Raw genomic sequence first — 12,264 nt, forward strand, 5'->3', positions numbered from 1 at the left:
TGTGTATAATATCATTTTGTGGGTGTGATGGCTACTTGGCTTCTTGAAAGGATGTGATGAACCACAGAGGACCAGATTCCAATTTCATTTCCACCAGTGTAAATTTATTACTCCAAACTTCTCTCCATGGTGGAGCCTTTCAGGCCAGGATTTAGCCCATAAAGGGTATTTCAGACTCACTATTTCAGCACTAATATGTATTCTATATTTTTGGTGGATTTTTTATTTTAAATCTTCACAGTATTACAATATCTTTTTCTTTATTTCTGTTAGTGGAAGCAAGAAGTTTTTTCAACGCTTATTGGGAAAGTGATGATTCTGCAAGATCAGAATTTCACAGGACTGATTGCTGGAGTTGTCTCAACCTCAGTGTTATTTTTATTGTTGTTGGGGGGTGTTCTATGGATGAAGAAGAAAAAACAAATTAAAGGTGCATCATTGCTAACTTCATGAAGTAATTTAAAAAATATGTGGGTTCTATTAAAGCTTAAACTATTTTATGCACTGCCTACATGTAATGTAATATCCTTCTCATATACCCTGCCAGTAGAAATTGCAAAATATAGGCCCAATCTTCAGTTGCATTTCAACGCCTTTTTGGTGCCAGGGTTGTGTGAAGGGCCAGAGAGCAGATCTGGCCAGCTGACAATTTCCCTGAGGTCGGGGAGCTCTCAAGTGGGGCAGAACCCTAGCCATTCCTCTCCCCGTCAGTCTTGGCATAAGGGGCAGGAAGAGGGCATGGCTGGAGTGAACTGTACTTCATCTATACTTAACTGTTGTGGGGTCCCCTTGTGGGAGACGAAAACCAGCTGGTATAAATTAAAGCAGCCCCCAAGCGGCCCTAACTTTTGTTGAGGCTCAGGACAGCACATTTCCCTGAATTTCCCTGGTGGCCCCCCTTCTCAGCACAGCCAAAAACATGAATGTTTGACACTGTTTCTTTCAAACCCCCTTTCAGATCTGGGTAGTGATTTAGTTCGTTATGATGGAAGAGTGCACACTCCTCATTTGGATAGGCTTGTGAGCGCAAGGAGCGTAAGTCCAACTACAGAAATGGTTTCTAGTGACTCTGTAGACTACAGATCAACGTTGCTAGAAGGTGCGTCTCTGTTGTTAATCTGAGCAGACATTGCCATATTTTAACTTTCTTGTTTTTCAGCTATCTTCATATGACCACCTGTTTTGAACTATATCTTATTGCTCAATTTTTCATCAGACCTGTCTGTCTTTTGTTAGGGACCTTCACCTGGTTTTTTATAGAAAGTAGACTTCAGGGGTCTTTCACCATGTTAAACTGAGGGGTTTTTTTTAATTTTTACTATAAAATAGTCTGAGTGGCAAAAAGAGATGAGATTAGTGAACACATTGTAAAATCAGTGTAAAAAAATTAAAGAAAAAAGTACCATATTCCAAACCTTAATGAGGAGCTGTGGATTTATGATTTTTTCACTCTTATATGTTTATGTAGGTCTAGCAGGTAAAGGTGCAATTCTACTCCAGAAAGAGCCTGCAAGGGTAACATTAAGTATGTCTCAATGACTCCTACATCAGTTATGCTCACTTAAAAATGAAATTACATATATTCTGACTGCCCAACACTGCAACTCAACTGATGGTTCAAAAATCAAGCTGTATGATTAAGTCTGCTTATGTGGGTCTTTCTCAGTGTCTCCTGTCAAAGCTGTTCCACTTTGTACAAAATGCTTGAATAAGTCACTGGGCTGGAAACTAGCCTGATGGTTAGGGCATTCACCAGGCGAGATATACAGGAGAAATCGAGAAAGCCAGACCACAATAACTAGGGCACTCTCCTGTGATGTGGGAGACCTAAGTTCAGATTGCTGGTCTACATCAGGCAGAGTGGGGAACTGAAGGTGGGTCTCCCACATCCTTGGTGAGTGCCTTAACCACTGAGCTAAAGGTACCACCACCTCCCCCTCCAGCTGTTTGGTGAAGCTAGCCCTTAATTTCCTTTGCTTTTATGTTAAAAAAATGTCCAGAAATGGCACCAAACAGTCCATTAGGGGTCAAAGTAAATGCTTTGTTCAACTAGAAAATAATTTTTTGTGGACTTTTTTGACTTCGAAATTTTTCAGAATTTTCTAATTTGGTTTGGGTCAAACTGATTTTTCCCCTCCCCCAATTTTTTTTTGAACTATCAGCAAACTGAAAAATAAGTTATTCACCCCGCTCTGTGCAGGACGTGTTTGCCATACTCTCCTACAAGGCTTCTTCATCTTCTTGACATAAAAGAAAGCTACAGCTTATTCCAAGAAAATCACAAGAACTAAATTAATATTGAATATGCCTTTGATATGCATATCAGTTACTGTAAGGAATAAAATGAAAAGAACACTGGAAAACTTTGAGGTACATTGGTAATAGCAATTAACATTATTTTACAAAACTGGAAAGACTCGCCTCAGTTGCGTAGTGATAATTGGATATATTCCCTCCTTGTGCAGCATAAATGCGAGGGATTTGTGTTTCTAAACATAACAGCATGAAGTTAGTATCTGGAATCTAATGAAAAATTTTAGCACTATCTGCATTTTATAATTTCATGTAACATATCTATGTCCAATTCCTTTTTTCTCTCTGATAAAATAGCCTCATCTGTTAGGGGTTTTCTCTGACCGTGGGCTAAATTCTGCTCATTGACTCTGCTGGAGTCATTCCATATGTAACTGAAAGTAAAATTTGGCTCTTTGATTCTATTATACAAATGTTTAAGAAACAATACCAAAAAAGTGAATGTTATATTGATTTAACCTATTCCCAAATCGTTTACTATGCTTAACTGAAACATTGTAATTGTTGTAATTTAAAATCCCTTGACAAATTGTTGGTTTTTTTCATGTTACACGAACTGTATTATCTTTGGAAGCTACAGGATATGACTCACCTTTAGGCATTTCCCTGGTTGAATATTGACCATTAGATAAATATAGCTTGTCACTGGCAATTTGGGAATTTAATGAAATGTCATGCAATTTAAAGTTGCCTACCAAATTACAATCTGACAATAACCCAAAGTTTTGTATTTTGCATCCTTTACTACTTCCTACTTGCATCTGTGTTCTTTTTCAGTTGTACTCCTATGGCTATATAGTCTAAATATACTACACACTTCTTTTTTTTTTACATTGGCTAGAAGTGGAAGGGCCTGGTACTGTTCCCTCTGACGTGAGTGGCAGTTTTGCCATTAACTTCAAAAGAAGCTGGGCTGGGCCCAGAGTAAATTTCTGTCTTCGGTGATGAAGTTTACATGAGCTTGGCAAGGCAGCTACATATATTTTTCTTTTCCCTTTTGTGACGGAGTGTGTTGTAAAGCAGGCTAACTTCTAGACTGATTGAATATAACTGACTTTGCACAAGTTCCAGTTAAATACACCTCTTGATCTTTCATTGAGCACAGCAGGAAGCGTAAAAGAATTAAAATAATTTCTGTTATTACTTGCAGATCAGTTTCCAAATTTGTCTCAGAATGGCTCATGCAGACCAGTACAGTATCCTCACACAGACCTATCATCCAATCTGTCTAGTGGGGACTCGGATTTAGCCAGTCCACTGCTGCAAACTAATGTCCACATTGATATCAGTGCCTTAAATCCAGACCTGGTCAAAGAAGTTCAGCATGTAGTCATTGGTGCTGACAGCCTGATTGTGCATTTTAGTGAGATAATAGGAAGAGGTAAGTATTTCAACTCTTATCTTGCTAAATAACATTTTTGCACAGCCATTCATCATATTCCTTTCTGAAGGTAGCATCTTACATATCACTGAAAGATACTGCAATCATTTAACTAGAGACTTGCACACTTTGTTGTTTTTATAGGTTGACCACATTGCTTGTTCCAGGGACATCTTGCATCCCTCCATATGCACCCCAACCCCAACCTCCCTGTGTGCTACCCACCATCCCCCTCTATTTCATGGACTCCCTGCATTATCCCCCATGCCAGGGGCTCTGTCTCATCCTCCCGATTCCACCATCTGCCACATGGCATGGGCTCTGTGTCTACCATGTCCCTCTCCCGTCATTGCTCCCTTTCCCCCCGTGCCAGGGGCTCTGTGTGCCCCTTATTCTCCCTTCCCCCTATAACAATGCCCCAGTTCTTCCCTTTAATGCCCGAGATTTTGTGTGCCTGACCCACCCCATCTCCTCCTTTCCCCCACACACCAGGGTCCCCCATTCTTCCTGACCCCCATGCCAAGGTCAATATATTTAGAGGTGTTCACTAATTTTGTGCACTTCAATATACCTGAGTGACTTAAGTGAAAGTTTGGGGTTTTCAGCACCTCTCAAAATCAGGCATAAAATGTCTCCAGTTGCACACACAAAAACTGAGGGGTAGAAAACCAGTGAACAATGATGGAAACTTGGCTGTAAACCATTTGTCCAATTTCTGTGGTGCAGGAAAATAGTCACAAATCAAATAAACAGGCACTGTACCCCCTCAGTGCATTATAGTTAGACTGGGAAGGATTGGGTTCTGAATTTGTAAATGTTGATTTCACCGTACCTCACAATATTTCTATTGATAATAATCAACATTTACAGATGAGCAAAGTAAGAAAAATGCTGCTTGAGAACTTAACAGAGTTTGATTTATGGATGTTTACATTGTATATTTTGACATGTGGCTATTGACAATGTGAGTTTTAATGGTTGTATAGCTTTAACTTTTTGAATCTCCAGGTCTGTCATTAAATAATTGTTGTCTGATGCCCCCATAATTTCCCACAACTGAAAATTAAAATTGATAAAAATAAAAAAGCTTAAAAATAAAATATTGATATCTGTTGAAATTATTTAAAAAAATTGAATTCTGCCAACCCTAGTTATAGATTATGTTTCCTATAGCAAGAGCAGGGCATTATTTTTCCCCAAACAAACATAAAAAAATCCCTTCATTTTTTTAAATATTGGAAAACTGCCAGAAAATGTCATTGATTTCATTTACTATGTCCCTACTTCATTTCATTCACTATATCCCCTTTTTTAAGGGGGCCAAAACCAGAAAAGGGCCAAAACCAGAAAAATTTAACTGACCCATACTTGAGGGTTTGCATAAAATGTGCCCAGTTTCCAAGATTGGGAAATTTTGGTTGCTTTTGCAAAACAGACTCCTGGCCAATTCCAGTTTGCAGGACTAAAGCCGCTTTTGGATTTGCCCAGAACTTGTGACTCTGGATCCTAAGTAGAATTCCTCAGCCTTGTTTTCTGCAGTGCTAATGCTTGAAAAACTGCTTCAGCTCTGTGACTACAAATGTTAATATTAACTTTAAATGATCTTTTACCTCTTGTGCCCAATGAATGTGCATTCATGATGTTGGCAGGCAAACCCTATCGTTAGATCTGTTTAAGAACATGCAACCTCATTGACTGGGATCCTCCAGAATATCTGTTTTTATATTAATAGTGATAAGTAAGTGTTCTCAGAAAATGCACAGCCCTGAAGCTCTAAGTTCTCTGTTGATCCACAGAGCAGGTTAGCATGGGCTGTGACTGGGGGTGCTTCTCCACACTGCCCCTTCCTTAACCCAAAAGCCCCTCTCCAGGGATGAGAGAGGATTTCAATCTACTCTACACACCTATTCATTTCTCTGCTGAGACTGCCAGCAAGAAGGCAAATTGTGATTATCATTTTTCGGTGACACACCATGTGGAAACTAGGGTCATGTTCCAAAGCCCATTGATGTCAATGGGAAGACTCCAATTGACTTTGGAGAGCTTTGAATCTGACCCGATGCAAGATGCCCAGCTTATTTCACAGAGACCTCTGATCATGCCCTACTGACTGGATTTTTAACTCATGAACTGCAGGTGAAATGCTCTGTTCCCCCTTATCATTCCCTTGAGCCATTCAGTCCCCTCCTCCAGAATACATCAAATAGCAGAGTATGGGGGGAAAGAAGGAATATTGTTTTTTTAAAATAGTCATTGCAAGAATATTAGGCAGTTGTGGAGCTAGCCTTTAGTCATTTATTTATTCTTTCCATCTAAATCAAGAAATATCAATTATGCTGGAAATAGAGCTTTAGCTTTATGTACTTGCAGCTTAATGTGTTATAAAGTATACATTGCAACAGTCTGAAATTAGAGTCTATTATGACTATGTTATAGCATAATTGCTAGTCAGTAAAGTAAAATGTAATATAAAGCTAATCTTACTTATTGAGATTGAGGTTAACCGTACTCATTCTTCACACAGGGCATTTTGGGTGTGTGTACCATGGGACATTGTTGGATAATGATGGCAGGAAAATTCATTGTGCTGTGAAGTCCTTGAACAGTGAGTTACATTTTTTAATAGTGAGATATCATCATAGCTCGTAAGGCAGCCAGAGTAACCCAAAATAGCAAATTGCTCTGTAGAGTTCCACTTTCACCTATAAAAGACTGACTTCAACTGCAACTACTATGAGCCTAATTCATCCCTGGGGTAATTCCACTGCTTTCAGTTCAGCTACAGAAGGGATAAATTTGGCTCTGTAAATTTGTTTGTCAAGGAGAACATTCACATCTTCTCCAAATACAAACACAGGCATAGGGAGAAGAGCTAGGGGAGGGCAAATAGCATTTTGCACACCATTAACTTGGCTTAGGTTTGGTTTTTATAAATGAAATTGAAAACCAGCAAAAGGAAGTTTGTACATAGTATAGTAATGATTCATTCCTGGCTTTATCTTCAGGCATTACTTTTTTAAAAAATGACTATAAAAAGGGAGGAATAAAAAATAATAAAGTATTTGAGAGAGACCGATATATCCAGATGATGGATTATTGAATATGTTCTATAACACAGCTTGCTTTGAACCTGACAGTGTTGAAAACTTACTGGACTATACTCTAAATATACATATTAGTATGCAGTTCAAACTGAGCCCAAGCCTGAAACACTCATACATGCTGGTAACTTTGACCTCAATGAAGCTATTCACATGAGTAGTTCATGAGCATGTTCATGAGTAAAGTCAAGCTTTATGGCAGTGGTTCTCAAACTTTTGTATTGGTGACTCCTTTCACACAGCAAGCCTCTGAACCTGACCAACTTTATTAATTAAAAACACGTTTTTAAATATTTAACACTATTATAAATGCTGGAGGCGAAGCAGAGTTTGGGGGTGGAGGCTGACAACTCATGACCCCCACGAAATAACCTCGTGATCCCCGGAGGGGTTACGACCCCCAGTTTGAGTACCCCTGCTTTATGGAATCAGGTCCACTGACTTCAATGTGAACCATGTGTCAAACTCCACAACCAGATTTGGATCATAGTTTCAACTATACCTCCCTGCTTGGGAAGGGGAAGAAAATGGCCCGTTTTCAAAATTATATCTATCCCCTCTAGTTTCTGGTAAGTTAGAATTTATTGCACTTTAGATGTATTCCAAATTGATCTCTCTCCCCCCAACTCCCACTGCCGTATCTCTCAGGAATTACAGACCTGGAAGAAGTAGCTCAGTTTCTCAAAGAAGGGATCATCATGAAAGATTTCACTCATTCCAATGTCCTGTCGCTACTGGGAATTTGCTTGCCCAGTGAGGGGTCTCCTTTGGTGGTGCTTCCGTATATGAAACATGGAGATCTTCGAAACTTCATTAGGAATGAGACTCATGTAAGTACATTATCAGATCTGTTAAATGGTGACGTTTGAGCACTCCCTATAACAGTATTATAGGTTACCAGATCTGACCACTACATTCTGTTTATAAAATGGCATTATTTTTGTATATTAACCACTGTTCTGAGAGTGCTATATTCTTTTTCAGAATATAGTCCCAAAACTCATTGACAATAAAGATTTACCATTGCCATCCATAAGCCCCTTGTTATAAACAAATTTGGTTTCTGAGATTAAAGTTGGTGTGCGAGACCATCCGGTGGTGTAAATTGGCACAGTTCCATTAACTTCAAGGGAGCTGTGCCAGTTTACACCCACTGCAGATCTGGCCCTGTGTGTTTGATGTAAAGGGACAATCGTATCTGGCTGCTATTATCAGTGCCATATTCACAACAAATTTCAGAGTAGTAGCCATGTTAGTCTGTATCCGCAAAAAGGAAAGGAGGACTTGTGGCACCTTAAAGACTGACAAATTTATTTGAGCATAAGCTTTCATGAGCTAGAGCTCACTTCATCGGAGAACTGTAGCTCATAAAAGCTCATGCTCAAATAAATTTGTTAGTCTCTAAGGTGCCACAAGTCCTCCTTTTCTTTTTACTCACAACGAAGTCTTTGTGATTTTTTTTTAAAAAAAATGAAAAAACAGAGCAATGGTTGGTACTAGTTCAAGTCTCTCAAATTTGCACTAAGAGTACAAGTTAGTAGAATGTGTTTTAGCGCTTTTACCAAGTATAAGATAATGGACCTGATTCTCCATTCTGTTAAGGCTCCTTTACACGGCTCTGGTGCATTTTTGCTCACTTATAGCAGTGTAAAGGAGCCTTTGGGTAACTGAGGCTGTATATATGTAGCAAGATACAGTTAGTAAATAGTCAGTTCACTTAGTAAATATTCAGTTAAACAAATGATGTGCAAGAATGGTAAGCTCTTTGGGGCAGAGACTGTCTGGTTGCTCTGTGTTTATACAGCAGCTAGCACAGTGCAGTCCTGGTCCGTGTTTGGGGCTCTTAGGGGATACAAATGATAATATAATAAAGAAACAAAAGCCAGTGGAACAGTGTTGTTTCACAGAAAGAACTGTCCAGAGCAAGCTTAACCTCATAGAAACCTGGAGGGTGTTATAGTTGTATAATAAATAGTCATGCAACCAGATACAGAATTTACACATTGGTATTAAACTTCTGAGTCTATGTAATTTCTGATTGAATAAATTGGATTGCTGGCCTTGGGCATCAGGTCTGCCTAGGCAATATGTTCAGACTAGACTCAAAATAACAACTGTGACAGTCCTGGCTGAGCCCCCCTAGTGGATGGTCACCAGTCTGCTGCATCAGTCCCAACCTTTGGATCCCACATACTTTGAGGCCTGCAGGGTCTGGGCAGTGTCCAGACACTGTTGCTAGGCCTGGTCTTCAAGGCACACTCCCAGAGTGCATACTCCCCATCTGGCACCCTCCTTGAGATGTGGGACCCTGCAGTTCAACTGCCTTAGGCCCTGAAACCAGTGCTGAACCCCCAAGCCTTCCCAGTCATTTATTCAGACTCCGCCCAGAGCTCTACCCCCATGGGCACGCTGGTGCATAGTTTAACTCCTTGTGAACACATGGCAGGTAAAGTAGGGAACACAGGCTTTGCACAGGAACTTCTTTAACACACACACTTTACTCTCAACACAGAAGCAATACTCCTGTAGGCAAATGTAGGCAAAACAACATCTTGAAGACACCCCTCCATCCCAAGTCCTTGTCATTCCTGAGTGGTGTTGGGATTTGGTCAGTTGGCATTGGCATTGGGGAAATGCCAGATCCTACTGCCCCCACTCCTCCAGCTATGTCATGTTTCTCAGGTTGGAATGACTCTCCTTGCTTGGAGAGCATGTCATTTTAAAAGCTGCATGTGAAGCCTTTTCTCTTTCTGCCCTTCCAGTGGGTATTTTCCATGCTCCAACCCCCACTGGAATTGCTGAGGCAGAGTCATTACAAGTCAGTGGTTGTGTCAGAGCAACCCCATTGTTCTGCCAGGGCTGACCTATTCAGTTGTCAATGGGCCTGTTTCAGTCTCCAAGCCTTAGTCGGTTCCTGCCCCCAAAACAGAGGTTCTAATCCACACTGAAGGTTGCAATCATAATTGTTGTTCGGAAAACAGAAAAGAATTCATAAATTGATACAGTCACTGTGACAGGGAACAAAAGATTGTAGTGACTGTGCGGGTGATATTGGAAGTGAGTATGTAAAGAGAATGGGCCAAATGCTGTTCTCTTACTGATGTGAACTTTAAATTTAATCTGCTACCTGGGGATTCCTGGTGTAGAGTTGGCATAGTAACTACATGTGACCCCAGCCCCAGCATTGAGGCTGGTAAGGCCAAGTGTGAGTCCTCTGCACTCTGGTGACCTCCAGTTGCTGGGATGATCCTTTGGGACAATGGCAGCCAGGTGTAATTTTGTGCAGCCTACAGGCTGCTTGAAATTATACTGGGGGTCAAACTGGCCCCCTGCCAGCCTTTGCCTAACCCATCCCCTTGGTACTGCACTGAGCTTGACTAGGCCAGGGGTTCTGGTCCATTATATTATATATTCCATGAATCCACAGACCGGAAGTTTTGTTGGTTTTACTTGCTGCTTCTTATGTTGTCTTCCTATCAAGATAAAAGTTATGTTTAGCTTCTATTAGCTGGAGCCTGATCTAAGCTTGTACCTGGTTTCATTGCCAACTTCTGCCTCTCACTGGGAGTTTTTAATACAAATTGAAGGCAGGATACAAAGCCCCAAAACATTATGGTCATAGCAAAAGATGGCCAACTGCATTCCCAATCAGTACTCCCCATAATTTACTATATCCTATTAACGATTGTAAATGTCCATGTTTTACAGAACCCAACAGTTAAAGATTTGATTGGATTTGGCCTTCAAGTAGCAAAAGGTATGAAATACCTTGCAAGCAAAAAGTTTGTCCATAGAGATTTGGCTGCAAGAAATTGTATGTAAGTACAATAATCTAATTCCATGCCACATTATCACATTATTGTGGGGAGAGTAACCCTGTGGTAAATGTAAAGCTTCCTGGACTATATACTGCAGCAGAAATGTATTTTTATGTTATACTGATACTATTAAGCTCACATAAAAATGAGCTGCTTTAGCCTGCTAAAGATTTACGGTTACACATATGCATGAGCCTAATTCAGTTGGCTCTAGACTGTTCTCAATGGTAGCAGATGACAGAACGAGGAGTAATGGTCTCAAGTTGCAGTGGGGGAGGTTTAGATTGGATATTAGGAAAAACTTTTTCACTAAGAGGGTGGTGAAACACTGGAATGCGTTACCTAGGGAGGTGGTAGAATCTCCTTCCTTAGAGGTTTTTAAGGTCAGGCTTGACAAAGCCCTGGCTGGGATGATTTAACTGGGAATTGGTCCTGCTTCGAGCAGGGGGTTGGACTAGATGACCTTCTGGGGTCCCTTCCAACCCTGATATTCTATGATTCTATGTTTTGTGCAGGCAGAAGGAAAAGGAAAGGGAGGATGGCAGCTCTCAAGGTTGAGCTGCCAGAGAATTAAAAAGGACTCCTATGAGGGAATTTAAACTGCGTTGTCTCAACTTGCCTTTTTTAACGCTGTGCTTTCACCCAGGCTACTCATAAACTGCCTTTCTATGCTGCCTCACCTGGCAGTAAGGAGGTAAATGTGGTGAAACTTTGTGGAACACAAAATGGGGAAAACAAAGAAACAGTAACAATGAGACTGCTTGACAGTGGGTCTTTCATTGCACGGACTTGACATCATTTTGGTTTGATTCTGCACAAAAGGGCATGAAACAAAATTATGCAAAGAATCTTATTAGTGTCTGGGTGACCAGACAACTTAGTTCGCACAATGACTGACATAGTACTTGCCCATGTTATGCTGATTCATCACCTACAGTAGGAATTAATGTACTACAGTATTAATCATTGGAATTTACTTTTTGTACGTGTGAGGAAGTGGAGCCCTGGTAGCAAAAAGGTTATTCACCCTTGCTATATAATATTTTTAAATGTGGCTGCTGTGGAAAGCCTCTCCTAATTCAGTTACTCTGCAGATCCAGGGATTTGTAATGAGTGAGGGGTTACATATTTTTCAGGCTTTTTATGAACAAAGGAATTGCCAGACTGGATCAGACCCAATGGTCCATCTACTACAGTGTTCTCTCTCTGGTGCCAGATACTTCAGAGGAATATACAAGAAACCCCACTTTCGGCAGATATGGGATAATTTGCCCGATGAAGGTCTCATCCCAATCACTAATAATTAGAGATTGGTTCAAGCACTGAGCATGGGGTTTAATGTCTCTTCCAATACTCCTTCTTTAGCATTATCTATTAGAATTCTTTGGATGCTTTTGTTATCCCTATAAATGTTCAATCCCTCTTTGAATCTTACTAGCAAGATCCCTCAATGATATCATGTGGCAATGAGTTCCACTGTCTAAGTAATCATGTGTTGTGTGAAAAATAATTTCTTTTGATCAGTTTTTAATTTGCCATGGTTCAGTTTTACCTTGTTCTTTATGAGGAAGAAAGAACAGAACTTCCTCTGTTACATGCATTAGTTTACATACTTCTATTTTGTTACCTCTTATAGGACTCCTTCTTAGGC

The 12,264-nt window shown here is 40.3% G+C and overlaps 1 protein-coding gene across 3 annotated transcripts in view; it reads left to right on the forward strand.

Moving 5' to 3' along the window:
• The window catches only part of MET (MET proto-oncogene, receptor tyrosine kinase), a 118,843-nt gene that overhangs the window by 101,869 nt on the left and 4,710 nt on the right, over positions 1–12,264 (forward strand). For all 3 annotated transcript variants that reach the window (XM_084617760.1, XM_084617759.1, XM_084617758.1), the window contains exons 13-18: positions 274–430; positions 959–1,099; positions 3,464–3,694; positions 6,219–6,299; positions 7,444–7,625; positions 10,504–10,613. In XM_084617760.1, the coding sequence (XP_084473886.1) occupies positions 274–430; positions 959–1,099; positions 3,464–3,694; positions 6,219–6,299; positions 7,444–7,625; positions 10,504–10,613 (902 nt within the window). The remainder of the gene's footprint in view (positions 1–273; positions 431–958; positions 1,100–3,463; positions 3,695–6,218; positions 6,300–7,443; positions 7,626–10,503; positions 10,614–12,264) is intronic.

Source organism: Lepidochelys olivacea (assembly GCF_965140295.1).
Source record: "Lepidochelys olivacea isolate rLepOli2 genome assembly, chromosome: 1".
NCBI classification, from domain to species: Eukaryota; Metazoa; Chordata; order Testudines; family Cheloniidae; genus Lepidochelys; species Lepidochelys olivacea.